The following is a 22,835-nucleotide window of genomic DNA, read 5'->3' as shown; positions in this document are numbered from 1 at the left end:
ATTTGATTTACTTTTCTACTGTGTTGCAAATAGACTGAAGGGGGACAAGAATGAAGGCAGGAAAAGCATTACAGGCTACATAATTTTGAGAGATGATGGTGGCTTAAACCAAGGTGGTGCCAGTGTAGGTAGTGAGAATGGTTTAATTCTGAATATTGTGTTCTGAGGATTTACTCACCATTGTACGGGGGTGGCAGAAAGCAAAGTGTCAAAGATTTCTCCAGGAAGGTCAGCCTGAGCAACTGCACAGACTGAGCAGCTACTGATGCTGTTCATATTCATTGTTTTCTTTAATTTCAACTACTTCCTTTTTTTTTTTTTAAGATTTAATTTTATTTATTTTTGGCTGCATTGGGTCTTCATTGCTGTGCGCAGGCTTTCTATAGTTGCGGTGAATGGGGGCTACTCTTTGTTGTGGTGCACGGGCTTCTCATTGCGGTGGCTTCTCTTGTTGCAGAGCACGGGTTCTAGCCGCGCGGGCTTCGGTAGTTGTGGCTCTTGGGCTCTAGAGTGCAGGCTCAGTAGTTGTGGCACACGGGCTTAGTTGCTCCATGGCATGTGGGATCTTCCGGGACCAGGGCTCGAAACTGTGTCCCCTGCATTGGCAGGCAGATTTTTTTTTTTTTTAATCCACTGCGCCACCAGGGAAGTCCCTTAACTATTTCCTTTATATTTCTTTCCCTACATTTTATTTGGTGTTGCTGTATTATTCTTTTTCAGCTTTCTGAGTTATAAGGTTAATTTACCTAATCGGTGTCTTTCCCCATTTTTCCCCTGATATTTACATTTATGGTTATAGATATCAGCCTAGTACTGTTTTAGCTACTTTAACTCAAGTTTTGATATTGTATTGGATTTATTGTTATTTAGTTTTTAATATTCTCTAGTCTCCATTGTGATTATTCTTTAACTCATTCATTACTTAAAAGGGAATTTTAAAATCTCCAAATGTGTCTTTAAATAACTTTTGTTACTGATTTCTAATTTTATTACATCTTATTTAGATAACGTTGTCTGGAATATATTGATTCTGTGATGCTTGTTGGGCCTTGCTCTGTGACATACTATACTTATTTAAAAGGACTCTTAATTCTCTGTCTGATGGATGCAAACTTCCCTACATGACCAATAGAGCAAATGTATTCATGTATGTGGTTCAAGTCTCATGCTCAAGCAGAGTCCTTTCATCTTTTCTTTAAAAAGCTGTGGGAAGGCAGATGAAGTAGTCAAGTCAGGCATCGTTCTCTCTTGTGTTCCATGGGAGCTCAAGTTGCCACAGGCTGAGGAGCCTGGGGGCCTACACAGTCACAGTGGGCTTCATCGCCGGGGTGTCCAAGACCTGGCTGCTCAGAAGGGAGATACAAGGGGGCTCGGGGACCAGGTCTGGGGCTTAGGTGCAAAGGTGAGGAAACCGCTGTCAGCGCTCTCTAAGGGTGCGGTTCCCACGATCTGCTCACAGTACCACAGCCCAGCGCACCCCAGATCCACTAGCTTGTTGTACATGTGCTCCCCCGTTACCTCTGAAGGCAGATAACCATTCCAGAAACCTGAAATAGCTGTCTTCCTCGTGAAGAGCCCTGCACAAATCAGTGCGCAATCTGGACCTGTCTTCTGATTCTGCAGATAGTTTTGTCCCATGGCAGGAATGTGAGGTAGCTGCTAACAGCACCAGGACTTCGGGGCTGGGGGGCCAGTGCGACAGTGTGTGCCCTGCTGCTCCGGCCGGTCTCTTTCTGTAAGACCAGCTGGGTGTCAGGTGCCCCCCCTCTTTATCACAGGCATGAGGGTGGGCTGTTGGGTATTGAAGATAGGCCAGATTTTTAGCTCCCTGGGAAGCAGGAGTTTCATGCTGCTGTTTCGGTTCAGTATTGTAGAAGGCGTTTCAGTGACCTTGACCATAAAATATCCCGTTTAAACGTACCTGTTGGAAGGCACCATAGAATACATACAGCTCATTAAGGGTCCTCGCTACCATCTGGCTGGGCAGCCATGTGCTGGGCGCTGGAAGGCTCTGGAGTGGCTCTGGACTGCTCATAAGGAAAAGAAGTGAGGAGGCTGGAGGGGGGAGTTTGAAACCCTCTGGAATGGGGTGCTCAGACCAGAATGGACCTAGTCCCCAGGGCAACTGCTCATTTCATAGCCCAGAAAACTGTATTATTTAGCTAGGACTGCTGTAACAAAATGCCAGAGACTGGGTGGCTTAAACAACAGAAGTTTATCATCTCCCAGTTCTGGAGGCTGGAAATCTGAGATTAAGGTGGCAGTAGGGTTTGTTCCTTCTGAGGGCTGTGAGTGAAGGAGCCATTCCAGGCCTCTCTCTTTGGCTTGTAGATGGCTGTCTACTCCATGTGTCTTCACATCATCTTTCTTCTCTGTGACCAAATTGCCTCTTCTTATTAGGACACCAGTCATATTGAATAAGGGTCCACCCTAATGGCTTCATTTCAATGTAATTACCTCTGTAGGGACCCTATCTCCAAATATAGTCACATTCTGAGGTATTAGGGGTTAGGACTTCAACACATGAATTTATGCAGGGGTGGGGGGGACTCGGTTTAGCCCATGACAATATCCATTTCACCATGGCCTTTAATCTTCTCTAGCTGAGCAATATTCATATTCTTCTCTGGTGTTTTATCTTTATACATGAAAAATATTCACAGATTTTGGTTACAGAAGTGATGCTTTTAATAAATGAGTCTGATTATTACACTTGCTGATTTATGATGAATGCCTATAAGCTCCTGTTTCTCTCTTCCTTTCAAGAACACCTTTTTTCCTTTTAAGAACAGATGACCTCACCTTGGATATTTCTTGGTTTTTTATTTGTTTGTTTGTTTTTTCCTCTAGGAGATGTACCTCCTACCCCACAGACAAAGTGCACTGACTTCCAGAACGCTAATCTTCTCCGAGGCACCAATCTCAAAGTCCAGTTTCTCCTCTTCACCCCTTCTGATCCTCGCTGTGGGCAGCTCGTGGAAGAAAGTAGTGACATCCGGAACTCGGGGTTCAATGCCACTCTAGGAACCAAGCTAGTTATCCATGGATTCAGGTGGGAGCCAACCAACCAATAGGATCACCTCAGCTAAGAGCTAGAAAGTGACCATAATGCCATAGGAAGTTAGTGGGGAGTGAAAGGAGAGATGGATTTACTGCCTGTCACAGGTCCCATTGCCCACCTCCTGCTGACTTTGAAGATGTCTCATAGCAGCCTGAACACACATTGTGTTATTCTTTCTTGTTGGTCACATACGTTACTCCTCTGCTAACTGTAAATATGTGTGACCCCGGACACACTCTCCAACTGTAAATATGTGTGACCCTGGACACACTCTCCAACTGTAAATATGTGTGACCCTGGACACACTCTCCAACTGTAAATATGTGTGACCCTGGGCAAGTCACTTTAGCACACGGAGGCTCGGTTTCCGTATCTGAATAAAAGGGAAGTTGTAGAGATTGTTTCAGTGATCCTTTCCTCCCTGAAGTGTGGGTTGCATGATTCATCTCAGCCAGTGAGGACGTAGGCTTTGTGCAATCACTCAGGGGTAACATCGTGGTGTTTTTATCCAGGGTTTTATCTCCTCTTCTTCTCTTTTTCCTGGGTTTCATGACCTAAGAAACTTTCACTTCCATCACTCCCAGAGGTTAGCGTTTCTCAGGCGCTACACACTTCTTCAACTTCTTTGAGGCCCTGCAGGCCAAATTTTGTTACAATGCATAGTCTCTGAGTCCCAATTTAATCACCACCCTTCCTTCCAACATCTTCTCTCCAAAGCCCACTGAGAATGCCGGAAACAGAAAAAAGTTGCTGAGAGGAGAGAGGGAGAGAACATGGTGAAAGAGTAGCACTGTGGAGCAGCTGGAGTTGGGGGTGCCCGATGAAGAGGTGGACAGTGGGGCACTGCACAGAGGATCCCCACTTCCTCATCTCTGGGTTCTCTCTGCCTCTCCAGTCCCTCACTGCAGGGTCCCAGCCACATCCTCCCTCAGGCATCCCTTCTCTCTCTTGTACCGAAGTCTCTTCTCTGGCAAATCTTGCATTCAGCCACTACCCAAGGCTGAGTGTGTGCCCTCAACCCAGAGATAGCTAATGGAGCTGAAGAGCTCAGCAGCCTCACCACGCTGCCCGCTCCCAGATGCCCCAAAGCCACGTTCCCTGGCATACACCCAGTCTGGGCTCCCCTGTCCACGCGAGCAAGCTCTGGGCCATTGAGAAAACTTCTTCCCCATTCCCAATCTCTTGGGAAAGCTCTCTGAAATTTTTCCTATTCTTCTTCTTTTCCTAGAAAAGTCCTATTATACTCTAAGTTCCAGAAGGATAAGGAATATATCTTATTTATCTTCATTTCTCACAAAGCACCTGGCATACTGCCTGGCCCATTTGTTGAATGAAGGAAAGAGTGAGTGAATGAATGAATGAGTAAATGAAAACATCCTCAAGGAAAGAGCCTATATTATAGAATGAGAATTAAGATTGCAAATCTTAACTCTAATACACAAAGCTATCTTTTCTTTCCCATGAGTAGCACAAGCAGGGTCAGCGCAGTGGTTTGTGTGGTGTATGCATTACACAAAGGTACCTGACTGAGGGCCGGTGGGGCTGAACACTGACCTGAGCTCTGAGCCCTGGTCTCAGGCTACATCCACCTGGAACAAAGGTACTCTTTTATAATTTACACACAGGCTCCACATGTGCAGTCAGGAGCCCTGCTAACTTTGAGATTATGTCCTCCTTATGCTCAAGGCGTTGTAGGATTTAGTGCCCATACCGCCCCCACCCCACCCCACCCCCGCTTACTTGTGACCTTTTCTCTGGGTTTGTTCTGTTTATAGAAATGTCATTGTAATTTCCATGACAATGGATGCTGGCTGGGAAGATAATTTTCCTATCCTTTCTTGGCCCCTTGTCTAGGGCTTTAGGAACAAAGCCTTCCTGGATTGATAAATTCATCGGTGCCCTTCTGCAGGCAGCAGATGTTAATGTGATCGCTGTGGACTGGGTTTATGGCTCTACAGGTGTCTACTTCTCAGCCGTGGAAAATGTGGTTAAGCTGGGACTCGAGATCTCCCGTTTCCTCAGTAAACTCCTGGTAAGTGTAGAAGAGCTTAGGGTGAGTTCTGGCTGCTTACGGGGAAGCAAGGGGTCAGAAAGAAAGAAATGACATGTGAGAAGGAGCTTTAGGTGGAAGCAAAGCCACCCAGTAGTCTGTGGGTCTTCGGTTCAAATCCCAACCTAGCCGCGTACAGTGCTGACCTGGGGCAGGTTTTTGAACCTCTCTGAGCCTCCCGCTGTTCCTCTGTACAACATGCCACTGTGTGTTACATCAGGGGTGCCAATGGCTGACTCTTCTAGGTCCTCAAGAGGAAATGGCCATGGTCATGCCTCACATACTTTGGACACCAAAGGGAAAGTGAGTGGGTTGTCAAGGTGGGGAGCCCAGGGAGAGGGCAAGTGATTAACAGGGTGAGATTCTGCACTTTTTCCCAAAACATGTGTGGCTGGTGTGTCATGCCCAAGACCTTCTGCTTCTGATGCCTCAGGGAAAAGTGTTACCCTTGTAAGGCCAGGGGCTGCTGTGACACAAATGTAACTCACTGTAAATGCCCATTCTAGGCGCTGGGTGTGTCAGAGTCCTCAATCCACATCATTGGTGTCAGCCTGGGGGCCCACGTGGGGGGCATGGTAGGACATTTCTACAAAGGCCAGCTGGGACGGATCACAGGTAACATTCTTCCCTGCCCATCCTCTCAGGTTTAGAGAGAGAGAGAGAGAGAGTGAGAGAGAGATCATGACCTGGAAGAGCCTTTGCTAAGGCAGGCAGAGGGAAGTGTTGGGCCTTTGTTCTTATGATCAAGTCATCAATCACCACTGAAATTTACTTATTGTGGCCCTTTTGGATAAAATGGTATTGTGTTGTTATTGCATGATCTCTAATGTCAGTGTTAGAGGCCATGTATTTCTTTCTGAGCCTCAGTTTCTACAACTGTAAAATGGGTTGTAACAGCTCATACATCCTTGGCCCACTATGGAAATCACCTTTAGACAGTTTTGCTAAATACTTACAAAATGCTGGGAACTTTATGCTTCAGGAGCTACCCTCAATCAATAAGGGACCAGAGCTGTGTGGTAAATACTCTGGCTTCCTGGCACTTCATTGAGATAATTCTGAGTCATGTTCTACAGAGTCCTTCAGAGGGACCCCAGTGGGATGAGACCCAAAGAGATAATCTATTCATTAAAATTTTCTTTCGTTCTCTGACTGGTTTTTCCACTCCCTCACTATGCTTTCTGTGATTTTCTCCTAAATAAGCTACTTGCACTTTAAATCCTTGTCTCACAGTCTGCTTTTTGGGAGGAAGAGGAAAAGGGATCCAAGCTAAGGCCTGGGGAAAGTAATATTTACTTTGCTCTGTTGTTGTAAGGACTAGAAAGTGTGAAAGTGCCCAGCACAAGGCCTGGCACATAGTAACTACTCACAAAATTATAGCCATTGTTATTACTACCTGAGGATTAATATTACTGACATTAATCCTTGCCAAATGGTTGGTGTTAGCAAGCACATTTCAGAGCCAGAGAAACTGGGTCATTGAGAGGTTAGAGACAACAGAGTAGAGCTTCCTGGGAAAGGTGGTCCTGAGCTAGTTCTCTCGCCCTTGGGTCCTTGTTGGGGGTCTCTGATCCGAACTGGAAGGGTTGCCCATGTAGGTGTGCAGTGGGTCCATGAGGGTTCCTGTGGCTGACACGAAAGGACCCCTGACATGTCTGTCCTTGCAGGCCTGGACCCTGCTGGACCGGAGTACACAAGAGCCAGCCTGGAGGAGCGCCTGGACCCTGGGGACGCCCTCTTTGTGGAAGCCATCCACACAGACACAGACAGTGAGCTGGGGTGGGGGAATGAGCACAGGGCAGAGGCCAGGAGGCTGGCATTTATCTGTGTGGCCCTGGGAGGAGACCCTTCCCCTCTAAGCTTCTGTTGCAGTGAGGAGTTTACCAGCATGATCTTGAAAGTCTCTTCCAGCTCTGTCATTCTCTGAAGACTGAGATGAATGATTTTATTTTTAGCCAGCAGCAGAAAGGAGAATTCTCATTTGTGGACCAAAACTGTTTGGTCATGAGTCTCACTCTGATTCAACACTAAGCTTTGTCTGAGGTAGTACTCAGAGGGTACTTCTGCCTGGGAAAGTCTTGCTACTTTTTCAGGGTGAACATGCCTGGCCCCAGGAAATTGGGGCATTCCACTCCTTGGGCAGGTACTCAAACCTATCAGGACTTCCCTCCTCCCCAGAGGATAAGGCCAGCCCTCAGTCTAGTGAAGAGTGAGAATTGCCCCCTCCAGTAATGACAGGCACAGGCAAGAACCCCCGGCTCTGAATCCATCATGACCAAATTAAGCACTTCTGACCAGCGGGCCCTCCTCCTCATTTCTACTCGACGTCAAACACCCACAGAGTCTGGTGCCAGGCCCCATGCTCAGTGTGTTGGGTACAAGAAGAAGTTACATTTGTCTCTGACCAGAAGAGTTTGCAGTTCAACTGAGAGATGGCCATGTCTCATTCCATTTGGCTAGGAGCCTTCTTTTAGCATTCAAGACTCACGGATTCAGGATTCTGGAAGAAACTCATGCAATCATATTATTCAACCCTCTTTCCCACCTCCATTTCACAGATAGGAAACCAAAGCCCATAGCCCTCTGCTTAGCTATTAAGTTAATTAACCATGTCAATTAACAAGGTTAACGCCTTATATTCCTAAATTTGCTAAATAGGTGACTCATTGGTCCCTGTTTACCTGTGCTAAGCCTCTCAGTCCCCTTCAAAGTTGGAGCCACTTCCTAATGTGATTTTTAAAAAAAAAAGGCATTCCATTTATTCAGTCGGTCTTTATGATCTATGTAGCAGGCACTGAGAATACTGCAATGCACAAGGCACCAAATAAGATCCCTGCCCACATGGAAATTACAAGCTAATCGGCAAGCATTCGTTCACTAATTTGTTCAATAAATAAGTATTTGGCACTAACGTGTGCCAGGTACTGTGCTGGTGTTGGGGATAGAGCAGGAAAAAAGACGGGTAAAGGCCCTGCCGTGGTGGAGCTTACATACAAGCGAGCAGTCAAGATAATTCCACCCTCTGATTATGATAATGAGGGATATGGGAGAAGTGTGACTCAGCAGGGGGTTCGGGGTCTACTTCAAATAGGATTGTTGAGGAAAATCTGGCCAAGGAGGTGATATTTGAGGTGAGACTTTGTGGATGAGAACGAGCCAGCACTGGAAAGAGCGGGGAGAAGAACACTCTAGGGGGAGAGGACAGCCAAAACGAAAGCCTTGTGGGTGGGGACAGACAGAAGAGCCACGTGGTTAGAGCGCAGTGAGTGATGATGTGCTGAGAAAAGGGAGCAGGACCAGGCTGGACATGGCGAGGAGTTTAAATTTTATTCTATGATCAGTGAGGAGAGGGCGGCTGTTTGGATTTCCTTAAAAGAATACTCTGGCTGCTGGGCAGAAAATGGACTGCCAGTGGGCAGTAAGGGAAGGCTCACTGGAGGGTGTTTGCGGTGGTGGCCTGGGTGAGGGGGACAATAGTGGCATGGGCAAAGGTGGTGGCAGTAGAGATAGAGAGAAGTAGAAAGACTCAAAATATATTTTGGAGGTAGAGCTGACCCGACAGATGATGGGCAAGGATGAATTCTAGGTCATCACTTAACCCCTGGATAGATGACGTTAAGCACGTAATACACGCTCAGTTGCTTACAACTGTGATAGATAATATGAAGAAGAAAATCAGGGTCTTTGGCAGCTGAATCTGACTGAGTCTGAGGGGTCAGATAGAGTCACAATGGTGAGATGCAGGCTACAGCCTCTCAAACTCATCTCTTTGTAGCCGGATTATATTTCTGCTCAGTCATGAAAGCACAAAAATATGTGGGAGACTGGAAATGTAGTCCCCCACACACATATCTGAACCATCACTTAAAGCAAAATAGAAACTATTCAACAAGGAAATTTACCAAGCTTATTATAACATTTACTGATTCATAAAAACTTATATTAAGGGATATTTTTCTTGATTTTATTAGGCAAATATGAGTATCTTCTTATAAATTTCTTCTTAGCTTCCTTTCAGCACGGCAAAACCTGTTTAGAAAACCATCTGAGGGCTAGTTCTGTAGTCTCCCGGCACTTAGGAATGAAGTGGGCACCCATTCAGCACAGAGATGGGGTGGACCCCCAAGGTCAGACCTCAGGCTCTGCTGCCGGTGGACCCTGCTATGGGACCTGGAAAATAGGCCCCTGCAGTAAGAGGGTAACGGGGTTCTGCCTCCTTGCAGATTTGGGTATTCGGATTCCTGTTGGACATGTGGACTACTTCGTCAACGGAGGCCAAGACCAACCCGGCTGTCCCACCTCCATTTCTGCAGGTCAGAAAGCCAGAGAGAGTTGGTGTTTGGCTGCCCCAGAGACTGGAATTTACCAACAGGCTTCGTGTTGAGTCAGCCAGTGTGGGCCATAAGGGGGTCTTCCTTACAGTGTCCTTTGCTGTGTCCCATCAAGCTTACTCAGCATTTATTAAATGGATGTCTTTGGAGCCCAGGAATTCTAGGGAAGGAGTGCCTGAAATTAAAAGCCAGCTCCATATTTAGGCTCCCTCCCCACTTCTTAGGCCCTGCTGTGATCCAACGTCACTCAAGCCAATAACCTCTCTTCTTCCTGGGCCCCACTTTGTGGCAGAGTCCACAGCAGCTACATCCTCTACAGAGCCTCGTTGTGGCAGAAACAGACTGATGTGCCCAAAGCTAGCTAGCTGGAGGATCAATTCAGTGCATGACCATTTCCGCAAACTAACTAAATTTAAGTTCTCTAAAATTGCTTTCAAGATAATCTTCTTGAATACATTCAGTGAATATACATTTCTTCTCTTCTAAATTTATTCTTCTGGAATGTTCTTTTTGGATATATTAATTGAATATATTCTTAGCATAATTTTAAATAATTTTAAATGTATCAAAAGCTAAGCGTTAAGGATTGTGTAGTCTTCTTATATTCTTATGAATATAGCCAACCTATCAACATTTCATATGGGAATTTTATTTTGATTTCTGATTACTATGTTTTTAACCTTTTCCTGCTTTACCAAAATTTTAACATTTTAAGGATTCTTTTGACAACTGTGTTGAGTAACCACTAATCCAAACTTACCAACTTTACTGATTTTCCAAATACATGTTTCTTTTAACAATTCATAAATTTTTCAGCAATTCTGATCAGATGGGATAGTTTGATTTTAATGGCTTTTGAAAATTTCTTTGGCATTTTAATTGGCCACTTTTTTTTTTTCTTCATAACACAATCTGAGAAGGGTTTAGTTTGTGTCTCCCAGCTCCCTGTTGTAGCTAGAAGGAGGTTGGCCATAGACAGTGTCCCAACTCTGGGGGAAAGGAAAGTCAGCAAGCAGCTCAGACTTGGTTCTGGTCCCAGAGAGGGGGTCCCAAGGTGAAAGAAGAGTCTGAAGACCCTAAACCCTGGAGTTATGGCTCATTATAGACCTCTTAGCCCCAGCAAATGCATTCAGTGTGAATTATTACAAATTTTATAATAGTCAACAAAAGGGGGGATAGTGGGGGTGGGTAGTGGTGGTGGTGGTGTGATGAACTGGGAGATTGGGATTGACATATATACACTAATATGTATAAAATAGATAACTAATAAGAACCTGCTGTATAAAAATAAAATAAAATAAAATTCAATAAAATAAAATAGTCAACAACAACAATAACCAGAAAACCAAGTGTCTGTTATATTGGGACATTTGGCAAATTCAGTGTATCAGTCACTTGGTGAGGTGAACCTCAACACACTGGCTTTTTTTTTTTTTAGGTTGGTTCCAATTTTTATTATTGTTGTTAATAATAATACAATGAATGTGCTTACACACCAACATTTCCCCTTTCTTTTTTTTTTTAACATCTTTATTGGAGTATAATTGCTTTACAATGTTGTGTTAGTTTCTGCTGTATAACAAAGTGAATCAGCTATATGTATACATATATCCCCATATCCCCTCCTTCTTGTGTCTCCCTGCCACCCTCCCTATCCCACCCCTCTAGGTGGTCACAGAGTACCTAGCTGATCTCCCTGTGAGATGTAGCTGCTTCCCACTAGCTATCTATTTTACATTTGGTAGTGTATATATGTCCATGCCACTCTCTCACTTCGTCCAGGCTTATCCTTTCCCCTCCCTGTGTCCTCAAGTTCATTCTCTACGTCTGCGTCTTTATTCCTGTCCTGCCCCTAGGTTCATTAGAACCTTTTTTTTTTTTTTTTTTAGAGTCCATATATATATGTTAGCATACGGTATTTGTTTTTCTCTTTCTGACTTACTTCACTCTGTATGACAGACTCCAGGTCCATCCATCTCACTACAAATAACTCAATTTTGTTTCTTTTTATGGCTGAGTAATATTCCATTGTATATGTGTGCCACATCTTCTTTATCCATTCATCTGTCGATGGACAAGTAGATTGCTTCCATGTCCTGGCTATTGTAAATAGAGCTGCAATAACCGTTGTGGTACATGACTCTTTTTGAATTATGGTTTTCTCAAGGTATATGCCCAGTAGTGGGATTGCTGGGTCATATGGTAGTTCTATTTTTAGTTTTTCAAGGAACCTCCATACTGTTCTCCACAGTGGCTGTATCAATTTACATTCCCACCAGAAGTGCAGGAGGGTTCTCTTTTCTCCACACCCTCTCCAGCATTTATTGTTTGTAGAATTTTTGATGATGGCCATTCTGACCAGTGTGAGGTGATACCTCATTGTAGTTTTGATTTGCATTTCTCTAATGATTAGTGATGTTGAGCATCCTTTCATGTGTTTGTTGGCAATCTGTATATCTTCTTTGGAGAGATATCTACTTAGGTCTTCTGCCCATTTTTGGATTGGGTTGTTTGTTTTTTTGAAACTGAGCTGCATGAGCTGCTTGTATATTTTGGAGATTAATCCTTTGTCACTTGCTTCATTTGCAAATATTTTCTCCCATTCTGAGGGTTCTCTTTTCCTCTTGTTTATGGTTTCCTTTGCTGTGCAAAAGCTTTTGTTTCATTAGGTCTCATTTGTTTATTTTTGTTTTTATTTCCATTTCTCTAGGATATGGGTCAAAAAGGATGTTGCTGTGATTTATGTCATAGAGTGTTCTGCCTATGTTTTCCCCAAAGAGTTTTATAGTGTCTGGCCTTATATTTAGGTCTTTAATCCATTTTGAGTTTATTTTTGTGTATGGTGTTAGGGAGTGTTCTAATTTCATTCTTTTACATGTAGCTGTCCAGTTTTCCCAGCACCACTTATTGAAGAGGATGTCTTTTCTCCATTGTATACTCTTGCCTCCTTTATCAAAAACAAGGTGACCATATGTGCATGGGTTTATCTCTGGGCTTTCTATCCTGTACCATTGATCTATATTTCTGTTTTTGTGCCACTACCACACTGTCTTGATTGCTGTAGCTTTGTAGTATAGTCTGAAGTCTGGGAGCCTGATTCCTCCAGCTCCGTTTTTCTTTCTCAAGATTGCTTTAGCTATTCGGGGTCTTTTGTGTTTCCATACAAATTGTGAAATTTTTTGTTCTAGTTCTGTGAAAAATGCCATTGGTAGTTTGATAGGGATTGCTTTGAATCTGTAGATTGCTTTGGGAAGTATAGTCATCTACACAGTGTTGATTCTTCCAATCCAAGAACGTGGTATGTCTCTCCATCTGTTTGTATCATCTTTAATTTCTTTTATCAGTGTCTTATACTTTTCTGCATACAGGTCTTTTGTCTCCCTAGGTAGGTTTATTCCTAGGTATTTTATTCTTTTTGTTGCTGTGGTAAATGGGAGTGTTTCCTTAATTTCTCTTTCAGATTTTTCATCATTAGTGTATAGGAATGCATGAGATTTCTGTGCATTAATTTTGTATCCTGCTACTTTACCAAATTCATTGATTAGCTCTAGTAGTTTTCTGGTAGCATCTTTAGGATTCTCTATGTATAGTATCATGTCATCTACGTGACAGTTTTATTTCTTCTTTTCCAATTTGGATTCCTTTTATTTCTTTTTCTTCTCTGATTGCTGTGGCTAAAACTTCCAAAACTATGTTGAATAATAGTGGTGAGAGTAGACAACCTTGTCTTGTTCCTGATCTTAGAGGAAATGGTTTCAGTTTTTCACCATTGAGAACGATGTTGGCTGTGGGTTTGTCATATATGGCCTTTATTATGTTGAGGTAAGTTCCCTCTATGCCTACTTTCTGGAGACTTTTTATCATAAGTGGGTGTTGAATTTTGTGGAAAGCTTTTTCTGCATCTATTGAGTTTATCATAGTTTTTTATCCTTCAATTTGTTTATATACTGTATCACATTGGTTGATTTGCATATACTGAAGAATCCTTGCATTCCTGGGATAAATCCCACTTGATCATGGTGTATGATCCTTTTAATGTGCTGTTGGATTCTGTTTGCAAGTATTTTGTTGAGGATTTTTAGATCTATGTTCATCAGTGATATTGGTCTGTAGTTTTCTTTTTTTGTGACATCTTTGTCTGGTTTTGGTATAAGGGTGATGGTGGCCTCGTAGAATGAGTTGGGGAGTGTTCCTCCCTCTGCAATATTTTGGAAGAGTTTGAGAAGGATAGGTGTTAGCTCTTCTCTAAATGTTTGATAGAATTCACCTGTGAAGCCATCTGGTCCTGGGCTTTTGTTTGTTGGAAGATTTTTAATCACAGTCTCAATTTCAGTGCTTGTGATTGGTCTGTTCATATTTTCTATTTCTTCCTGGTTCAGTCTCGGCAGGTTGTGCATTTCTAAGAATCTGTCCATTTCTTCCAGGTTGTCCATTTTATTGGCATAGAGTTGCTTGTAGTAATCTCTCATGATCGTTTGTATTTCTGCAGTGTCAGTGGTTACTTCTCCTTTTTTATTTCTAATTCTATTGATTTGAGTCTTCTCCCTTTTTCTCTTGATGAGTTTGGCTAATGGTTTATCAATTTTGTTTATCTTCTCAAAGAACCAGCTTTTAGTTTCATTGATTTTTGCTATTGTTTCCTTCATTTCTTTTTCATTTATTTCTGATCTGATCTTTATGATTTCTTTCCTTCTGCTAGCTTTGGGGTTTTTTTGTTCTTCTTTCTCTAATTGCTTCAGGTGCAAGGTTAGGTTGTTTATTCGAGATGTTTCCTGTTTCTTGATGTAGGCTTGTATTGCTATAAACTTCCCTCTTAGAACTGCTTTTGCTGCATCCCATAGGTTTTGGGTCGTCGTGTCTCCATTGTCATTTGTTTCTAGGTATTTTTTGATTTCCCCTTTGATTTCTTCAGTGATCACTTCGTTATTAAGTAGTGTATTGTGTAGCCTCCATGTGTTTGTATTTTTTACAGATCTTTTCCTGTAATTGATATCTAGTCTCATAGCGTTGTGGTCGGAAAAGATACTTGATACAATTTCAATTTTCTTAAATTTACCAAGGCTTGATTTGTGACCCAAGGTATGATCTATCCTGGAGAATGTTCCATGAGCACTTGAGAAAAATGTGTATTCTGTTGTTTTTGGGTGGAATGTCCTATAAATATCAATTAAGTCCATCTTGTTTAATGTATCATTTAAAGCTTGTGTTTCCTTATTTATTTTCATTTTGGATGATCTGTCCATTGGTGAAAGTGGGGTGTTAAAGTCCCCTACTATGATTGTGTTACTGTCGATTTCCCCTTTTATGGCTGTTAGTATTTGCCTTATGTATTGAGGTGCTCCTATGTTGGGTGCATAAATATTTACAATTGTTATACCTTCCTCTTGGATCAATCCCTTGATCATTATATAGGGTCCTTCTTTGTCTCTTGTAATAGTCTTTATTTTAAAGTCTATTTTGTCTGATATGAGAATTGCTACTCCAGCTTTCTTTTGATTTCCATTTGCATGGAATATCTTTTTCCATCCCCTCACTTTCAGTCTGTATGTGTCTCTAGGTCTGAAGTGGGTCTCTTGTAGACAGCATATATATGGGTCTTGTTTTTGTATCCATTCAGCCAGTCTGTGTCTTTTGGTGGGAGCATTTAATCCATTTACATTTAAGGTAATTATTTATATGTATGTTCCTATTCCCATTTTCTTAAATGTTTTGGGTTTGTTATTGTAGGTCAGACCCTTTCTTTTTGTCTTCTTCTTCTGGGACCCCTATAATTCAAATGTTGGCACATTTAATGTTGTCCCAGAGGTCTCTGAGATTGTCCTCAATTCTTTTCATTCTTTTTTCTTTATTCGGCTCTGTGGTAGTTGTTTCCACTATTTTATCTTCCAGGTCCCTTATCCATTCTTCTGCCTCAGTTATTCTGCTATTGATTCCTTCTAGAGAATTTTAAATTTCATTTATTGTGTTGTTCATTATTGTTTGTTTGCTCTTTAGTTCTTCTTGTTCCTTGTTAAATGTTTCTTGTATTTTCTGCATTCTATTTCCAAGATTTTGGATCACCTCTACTATCATTACTCTGAATTCTTTTTTCAGGTAGACTGCCTGTTTCCTCTTCATTTGTTTGGTCTGGTGGGTTTTTACCTTGCTCCTTCATCTGTTGCATATATCTCTGTTTTCTCATTTTGTTTAACTTACTGTGTTTGGGGTCTCCTTTTTGCAGGCTGCAGGTTCATAGTTCCTGTTGTTTTTGGTGTCTATGCCCAGTGGGTGAGGTTGGTCCAGTGGCTTGTGTAGGCTTCCTGGTGGAGGGGACCGGTGCCCGTGTTCTGGTGGGTGGGGCTGGATCTTGTCTTTCTGGTGGGCAAGGCTGTGTACGGTGGTGTGTTTTGGGGTGTCTGTGAACTTAGTATGATTTTAAGCAGCCTCTCTGCTAATGGGTTGTGTTGTGTTCCTGTCTTGCTAGTTGTTTGGCATGGGGCATCCAGCACTGGAGCTTGCTGGATGCCCTATGCCATGCCCAGCTCCGTTGGGTGGAGCTGGGTCTTAGCATTGAGACGGAGATTTCTTAGAGAGTTCTCGCAGATTGATATTATGTGGGGCCAGGAGGTCTCTGGTGGTCCAGTGTCCTGAACTCAGCTCTCCCACCTCAGAGGCTCAGGCCTGACACCAGGCCGGAGCACCAAGACCGTGTCAGCCACACGCCTCAGAAGAAGAGGGAGAAAAAGAGAAAGAAAGAAAAATAAATAAAATAAAATAAAAATTATTTTTAAAAAGTAACAATAAAATAATAATAAAAACAAGAGAGCAACCAAACCAATAAACAAATCCACCAATGATAACAAGTGCTAAAATCTATACTAAGATAAACATAAAAATCAGAAACAAATCAGTCACAGACAGCAAACCCCAAGTTTACCATTGCTCCCAAAGTCCACCACCTCAATTTTGTGTTGATTCGTTGTCTATTCAGGTATTCCACAGATGTAGGGAACCTCAAGTTGATTGTGGGGATTTAATCTTCTGCTGCTGAGGCTGCACGGAGAAATTTCCCTTTCTGTTTGCACAGCTCCTGGGGTTCAGCTTTGGTTTTGGCCCTGCCTCTGCGTGTAGGTTGCCCTCAGGCATCTGTTCCCAGTCCAGACAGAAGGGGGTTAAAGCAGCGGCTGATTAGGGGGCTCTGGCTGTCTCATGATGGGGGGAGGGAGGGGTACAGTAGTTATAATTGGAACACAGGGTGAGCCTGTACCAGCAGAGGCCAGTGTGACATTGCAACAGCCTGAGGCGCACCATGTGTTCTCCTGGGGAACTTGTCCCTGGATCACGGCACCCTGGCAGTGGTGGCTGCACAGGCTCCTGGGAGGGGAGGTGTGGATAGTGACCTGTGCTCGCATACAGGCTTCTTGGTGGCGGCAGCAGCAGCCTTAGCGTCTCATGCCCGTCTCTGGGGTCTGCGCTGATAGTCGCGGCTTGCGCCCGTCTCTGGAGCTCGTTTAGGCGATGCTCTGCATCCCCTCTCCTCGTGCACCCCAAAACAATGGTCTCTTGCCTCTTAGGCAGTTTCAGACTTCTTCCCGGACTCCCTCCCAGCTAGCTGTGGCGCACTAGCCCCCTTCAGGCTGTGTTCTCGCAGCCAACCCCAGTCCTCTCCCTGGGATCCGACCTCCGAAGCCCGAGCCTCAGCTCCCAGCCCCCGCCCGCCCCAGCGGGTGAGCAGACAAGCCTCTCGGGCTGGTGAGTGCTGGTCGGCACCGATCCTCTGTGCAGGAATCTCTCCGCTTTGCCCTGCGCACCCCTGTTGCTGCGCTTTCCTCTGTGGTTCTGAAGCTCCCCCGCTCCGCCACCCGCCGTCTCCTCCAGTGAAGGGGCTTCCTAGTATGTGGAAACCTTTCCTCCTTTACAGCTCCCTTCCCGAGGGGCAGATCCCATCCCTATTCTTTTGTCTCTGTTTTTTCTTTTTTCTTTTGCCCTACCCAGGTACGTGGGGATTTTCTTGCCTTTTGAGGTCTTCTGCCAGCGTTCAGTAGGTGTTCTACAGGAGCTGTTCCACATGTAGATGTATTTTTGATGTATTTGTGGGGAGGGAGTTGATCTCCGTGTCTTACTCTGCCATCTTGAAGGTCTAACGCATTGGCTTTCGTGGATGGACTGTGAACTGTGGGGGACTCCCGTGATTGTCTTGTTGCTGGGTTGGGTATAATGAGGTTGTAAAAAATTGGTTGTGTGGGTGATGCTGAAGAAAGTAAAAATGTACAGACAGATATCCGTTTTGAGAGGGAGGGTCAGGATCGCCAGCTCTCTGTATGCTCCCATTTTCTGAAAGAGAGTTTTTATGATCATGGAAGAATGGGTGTGTATGTAAACAATTTTCTTGGTAAATTAACTAAGTTATTCAGGAAAATTAAAAAGAAAAGTGAGAGTGTAGTAACCATGTTCATTAATATTTTTTAAATGTGGCTCAGGGGACATCCCATGTATTTATAGCCTGTTGGAGTATAAAATTCAATAGAATTACAGTAAGTAGCATGGAGGGAGTTTCCATTTGTCTTGAACTGAAACCTTCGTTGTGTTCTTTTTGCCCTGTTCAGGCTACAGTTATCTGATCTGTGATCACATGAGGGCTGTGCACCTCTACATCAGCGCCCTGGAGAATTCCTGTCCATTGATGGCCTTTCCTTGTACCAGCTACAAGGTCTTCCTTGCTGGACACTGTCTGGATTGTTTCAACCCTTTTCTGCTTTCCTGTCCAAGGATCGGTAAATGCTACCCCTTTGGCTTCCTTTGACAGTTTGGGGAAAGTTCAAGTCTTGTCACCTCTTTAAGTCCTGATCTCCTATGGTCAAGAGGTCTATCCGAGTGGGGTAAAGAAAACGTAAGCAATGAGTCGTTCAGCCTGTCCTCACCTGGAAGGTGGTGTTTAGCTCTCTGCGTCCCACCCCTCACCCTCTATACTGCTACCTGATGCCATACTGGCTCTGCACACAACCCTCACACACACACACACACACAGGCACTGGCATGTAAGTCCAGCCTCAGGATGCTCTCCAGAAGCACTGGTATAGTCCAGATTGCCTGTACCCACTCTCAGACCCGCTGCTCACCGTAGGTCTTCCTCGCTAGGCCAGCCATTCTCCAAATCCTGATAGGCTGTAAGTCAAAGTGTTTTGGGGGAACCCCCGAGGCTGGCACACTGTGCCCACCTTAGAGGTGTGAGGCCACATGCCAGCTGGAGGGGTTCCTAACTGCCGAGTGGCCTGGGCACACTCCTGGATGATCCAGGCCAGTCTGGAGAGAAGGGCTCAGGGAGGCTGAGGCTCCAGCCTCAACTCACCCTGTGCAGCTCATGGCTGTGAATATCCTGGGGTCATCCAGTGGGGAGGGCTCCAGGAAAACGCCTGGGTAGTGTACATGGGTCCTCCCCCTCCCTCACTCTCCCACTTCCCACTCCTGGCTGCCACTCAGAACCGCAGCAGCCTGCCATCGCTTATAGAAATGAAATGAATATCAGCTTGACAAAATGTTAAAGTAGGGGTGGTTTCCCATAATAAAGCGAATCAACATTACTTCCTACTCATCGGGCATATGTCACTGTTTCCCACAGATGTGATGGACCAGACGGTTTAACTTCACACTGCCCCGCCTCATCTCTCGCTAGACTTTCCCTTTTTTCCAAACACCGCAGGGATTGTAACTACTCATACTGCCGAGAGTACTTCATGTTTCCTCACCCTGTGTCCCTTTGCCCAGACTGTACTTTCTGCCTGGAATGTCCTTCTCTGACTTGTCAACCACTGTTCTTCAGCGCAAACACCTCCCTGTGCTCCAGTGCGCAGGATACAAATGCCATTAAAACGACTGTCATATAGATTGTTTTGCAAGTTGAAGACATCATTTCAAATTTCTTATAAATACTTCCTGGGAATGGGCCAGATAATCTGCAGAATGTATTTTTTGTCTACCTGTATGTTTATTCCCATCTGGATGGGGTTGCTTGTATCCCAGGACTCACCGCAGGGCAAGGCACATCATGAGTATACGGTGCAGTTGTCTGTGGAATAAATGGGTGCATGAATTAATCGGTACATGGCTGGGTGCTGTGGAGCCCTGAAACGGCCTCCTCAGGGCTCTGCTGTCTTTGCTTCTTTATCTCCAGGGCTGGTGGAACAAGGTGGTGTTAAGATAGAGCCGCTTCCCAAAGAAGTGAGTGTCTACCTCCTGACCACTTCCACGGCTCCATATTGTGGTGAGTGCGGGCAAATGAGCTGCTCAGCTCAGCCAGTGTGCTGCCCAGCTGAGTCCAGGGCTCCGTCTTGGGCTGTGTCCAGCCCAGCATGGTAGCTGAAGTGGGAGGTGAAGAACTGGGGCAAAAATGCCATGGGAAGGGAGAGGTGGGGGACAGCAGCAACTGGTCTTAGATGGAACCAAAACTTTTCAGAGCTAGCCCAAACCACTGTTCTATGGATGAGAACTTGGGGGCGTCTTACCTTACTGTCGGTACACTGGTTCTCATTCCTCCGCACCCCAACATGGAAACCTGCCTTCCAGTGTAGGTTCTCTCTGGAGTGGTATTTGGGAGTACGTTTTGGATTTCTCCTTCCTGCATACATTTCCCCCTCCTTATTGCCCATCCTACGTGTCTCCCACTCTGGCAGCCCTCCTAGGTCAGGGTCCGTGAGGAATACTGAACCTTCATATACATATTCCAGCTGTTTACTATGGCTCCTAACCACTGCATTTCATTGAAGCTAAGATGCCAGCGATTGTGAGAGATGTTTTTTTTTTTTTAAAGTATTTATTTATTTATTTATTTATTTATGGCTGTGTTGGGTCTTCGTTTCTGTGCGAGGGCTTTCTCTAGTTGTGGCAAGCGGGGGCCACTCCTCATCGTGGTGCGCGGGCCTCTCACTATCGTGGCCTCTCTTGTTGCGGAGCACAGGCTCCAGATGCGCAGGCTCAGTAATTGTGGCTCACGGGCCCAGTTGCTCCGTGGCATGTGGGATCCTCCCAGACCAGGGCTCGAACCCGTGTCCCCTGCATTGGCAGGCGGATTCTCAACCACTGTGCCACCAGGGAAGCCCCGTGAGAGATGTTTAATGTGAGAGAAAAGGGTGTCTTAGAATCTATGACATACATTACAGGCTGAACCATCCTCCTTCCCTATGCTATTTTCATCTTAACTAGGTTGACTATACTTCCTGATTTTGTTATCCTGGGGTCCTGTTATCCTGGTTTATTGTGTGTTCAGAATAGAAGTATGCTGGTTTGGATGGGACATTATATGACCACCCTAATTCTAAATGATTTTCTGATCAGCTGGTGTCTGGTTGGTTGGTGGAGGGATCTTTGTGGCTATACCTTCCTGGTACTAGAGGGCCTGGTGAAGTGTGAGACAGAGCCCGAAGCTCAGGCTCTGTGGTCACTCAGACCTGGATTTGAATCTCGGCTTCTCCGTTTACCAGCTGTGTCATCAGGAGCAAGTTTTTTTAACCTTTCTGAACCTCTATATACTTATGTGGAAAATGGGAAAAATAACAGTACCTATTTCAAAGAATCAATTGTGAGGATAAAATAAAATACATAGTACGCAGACAATCACCAGCACAGTGCTTGGAACTCAGTAAGTAATAATTCCCTTCCCTCTGTCAATGGGAGAATTTGGGAGATGAGATGGGGGTGTTTCTAACTTCATGCCAGAGAGAATACGTGGTTACTTCTTAGGAATAAAGTGGGTTACAAGAGTCATCGGTGGGCTTTCCACATGTACCAGCTCATCTGAGAACCCAGCCCCGAGCGGTGATGTGCCCAAGGCTACATGGGTGGGTGAAGAAGTCAACATTCAACTCCAGGTCTTCTGACTCCAAAATCTTTACCTTTTCCAGGTCATCATCTGCCTCCATACTTGTGTCTCTGCCCCCTCTTCCAAGAACCCGCTCTTTTCAGCTGTATTTCTCAGTTACTCTTGGGTCTTGCCGCCCCTCAGAGGCCAGCCTGAGGGAGGACCTTGTCCGGGTCGGAGGCAGGGCTGCTGGGACCAGACACCCCGTTTCTACTTCCAGCTCCAGGGCAGCTTCACGGCGGCTCCTCTCTGTACGCACAGCCAGGGAGCCCGAGGAACACCTGGAAGTTAAAGGCACTTTTAGGTCCCTGCTAAGCGTGATTCACCAAGCTATACATTTTCTGACTGTTTCATTTTTGTTGTGAGACTCCCTCCCCATTCCCCCAGAAGGATGGCTGTGTCTGTTTCAAAACCTCAGCGGGCCTGCCTCCTCTGAGCCTTCCCTCTCCTGGGGGTGGGGGGTACGGGGCGCCCACCTGGCAGCCCACCTGGCAGCTCCCGCTCTTACCCACTCCTAAGCCATCATGGCACTGAGCTCCCATTGCCCAGCGCTCTTGGCCTGCAGTCACCCTTGGCCTCTGCCAGGCAGGCATCAGAATGGACAGAGAATCTTCTCCAAAAAATTCATTTGTCTAACAATATTACTTTTCTCTTGTAGAGCAATGTTTCACCCGAAATGTTTTCTCCCATCACCTCATTTAATCCTCATCATGTTTTGTGAGGTGATGTTGGGAGTTATTGATTATAGATGAAGGAACTGAGGCACGGAGAGGTTCAATGACTTAGGCAAGGTGATACAACTAGTAAGCAGCAGGCCTGGCCTTGGACCCAGTTCCCCTGGCAAACCATCCAGGGCTCATGTGCTATTTCCCATGTCATGTTCCCAAGCAGGTTGGATTTCACTACCAGCTCCCACCCACCCAACGTTAGCAGACCTGGCCCTCCTAGGGCTTTCAGGGTAATCAGAGAAGAGAGAAGCAGAACCTCAGGAAACTTTCTTAATCAGTGATACATGCTGATAAAGGAAGAAGCGATATAATATATCAAACTCAGCCCAGAGAATTAAATTCCTAAAGCTATGTAATTTAGCCTTTTTTCCACATTGCAAATATCCCCTCCAGTTCAGCCCTTGCCCATCAACATAACAATCTGCATCCATAATAAACAACTGAGAAAGAGAGACAGAAGGGACGCGGCATCTGATATGCCGCTCTGTGGAGGGGGGAGCGTGTAGCACTCTCTTGTCTTCTTCTGGGTTCCTGGCAGTGAGTCCTGTTACTAACCCCATGAGCCCCGATGGACCACGTCACTCCTCCAACTTAGACTGACTCTCCTTAAATTCACTTAGTCCCTCCTCCCAATATTCACCCATAAAACATGACAAATGAAAAAGTACAGGTAGGGCAGAGCTCTAGCTATGCCCCAACCACCGAAGGGGTCTGTGAAAATGTTCAGAGACCGAAGTCACTGCATGATGCCACCAGATGGGCTTACCCCTAAATGAGGAAAGGGTGGGGTGCTGGGGAAGCTGCAATCCTTCTTTTTTTTTTTTTTAATTTA

The 22,835-nt window shown here is 44.9% G+C and overlaps 1 protein-coding gene across 4 annotated transcripts in view; it reads left to right on the top strand.

Annotated features, from left to right (window-relative positions):
* Positions 1-22,835, top strand: part of PLA1A (phospholipase A1 member A) — a 33,351-nt gene that overhangs the window by 5,067 nt on the left and 5,449 nt on the right. For 3 of the 4 annotated variants that reach the window (XM_007181879.2, XM_007181881.2, XM_057546102.1), the window contains exons 2-8: positions 2,851-3,052; positions 4,916-5,093; positions 5,618-5,726; positions 6,779-6,880; positions 9,335-9,424; positions 18,028-18,195; positions 19,593-19,682. In XM_007181879.2, the coding sequence (XP_007181941.2) occupies positions 2,851-3,052; positions 4,916-5,093; positions 5,618-5,726; positions 6,779-6,880; positions 9,335-9,424; positions 18,028-18,195; positions 19,593-19,682 (939 nt within the window). The remainder of the gene's footprint in view (positions 1-2,850; positions 3,053-4,915; positions 5,094-5,617; positions 5,727-6,778; positions 6,881-9,334; positions 9,425-18,027; positions 18,196-19,592; positions 19,683-22,835) is intronic. The other variant, XM_007181880.2, reaches the window with a different exon arrangement.

The sequence above is a fragment of the Balaenoptera acutorostrata genome, chromosome 4 (genome assembly GCF_949987535.1).
Source record: "Balaenoptera acutorostrata chromosome 4, mBalAcu1.1, whole genome shotgun sequence".
Lineage (NCBI taxonomy): Eukaryota > Metazoa > Chordata > Mammalia > Artiodactyla > Balaenopteridae > Balaenoptera > Balaenoptera acutorostrata.
The sequence above is the reverse complement of the archived record's forward strand: the minus strand, read 5'-3'. Positions and strand labels throughout refer to the sequence as shown.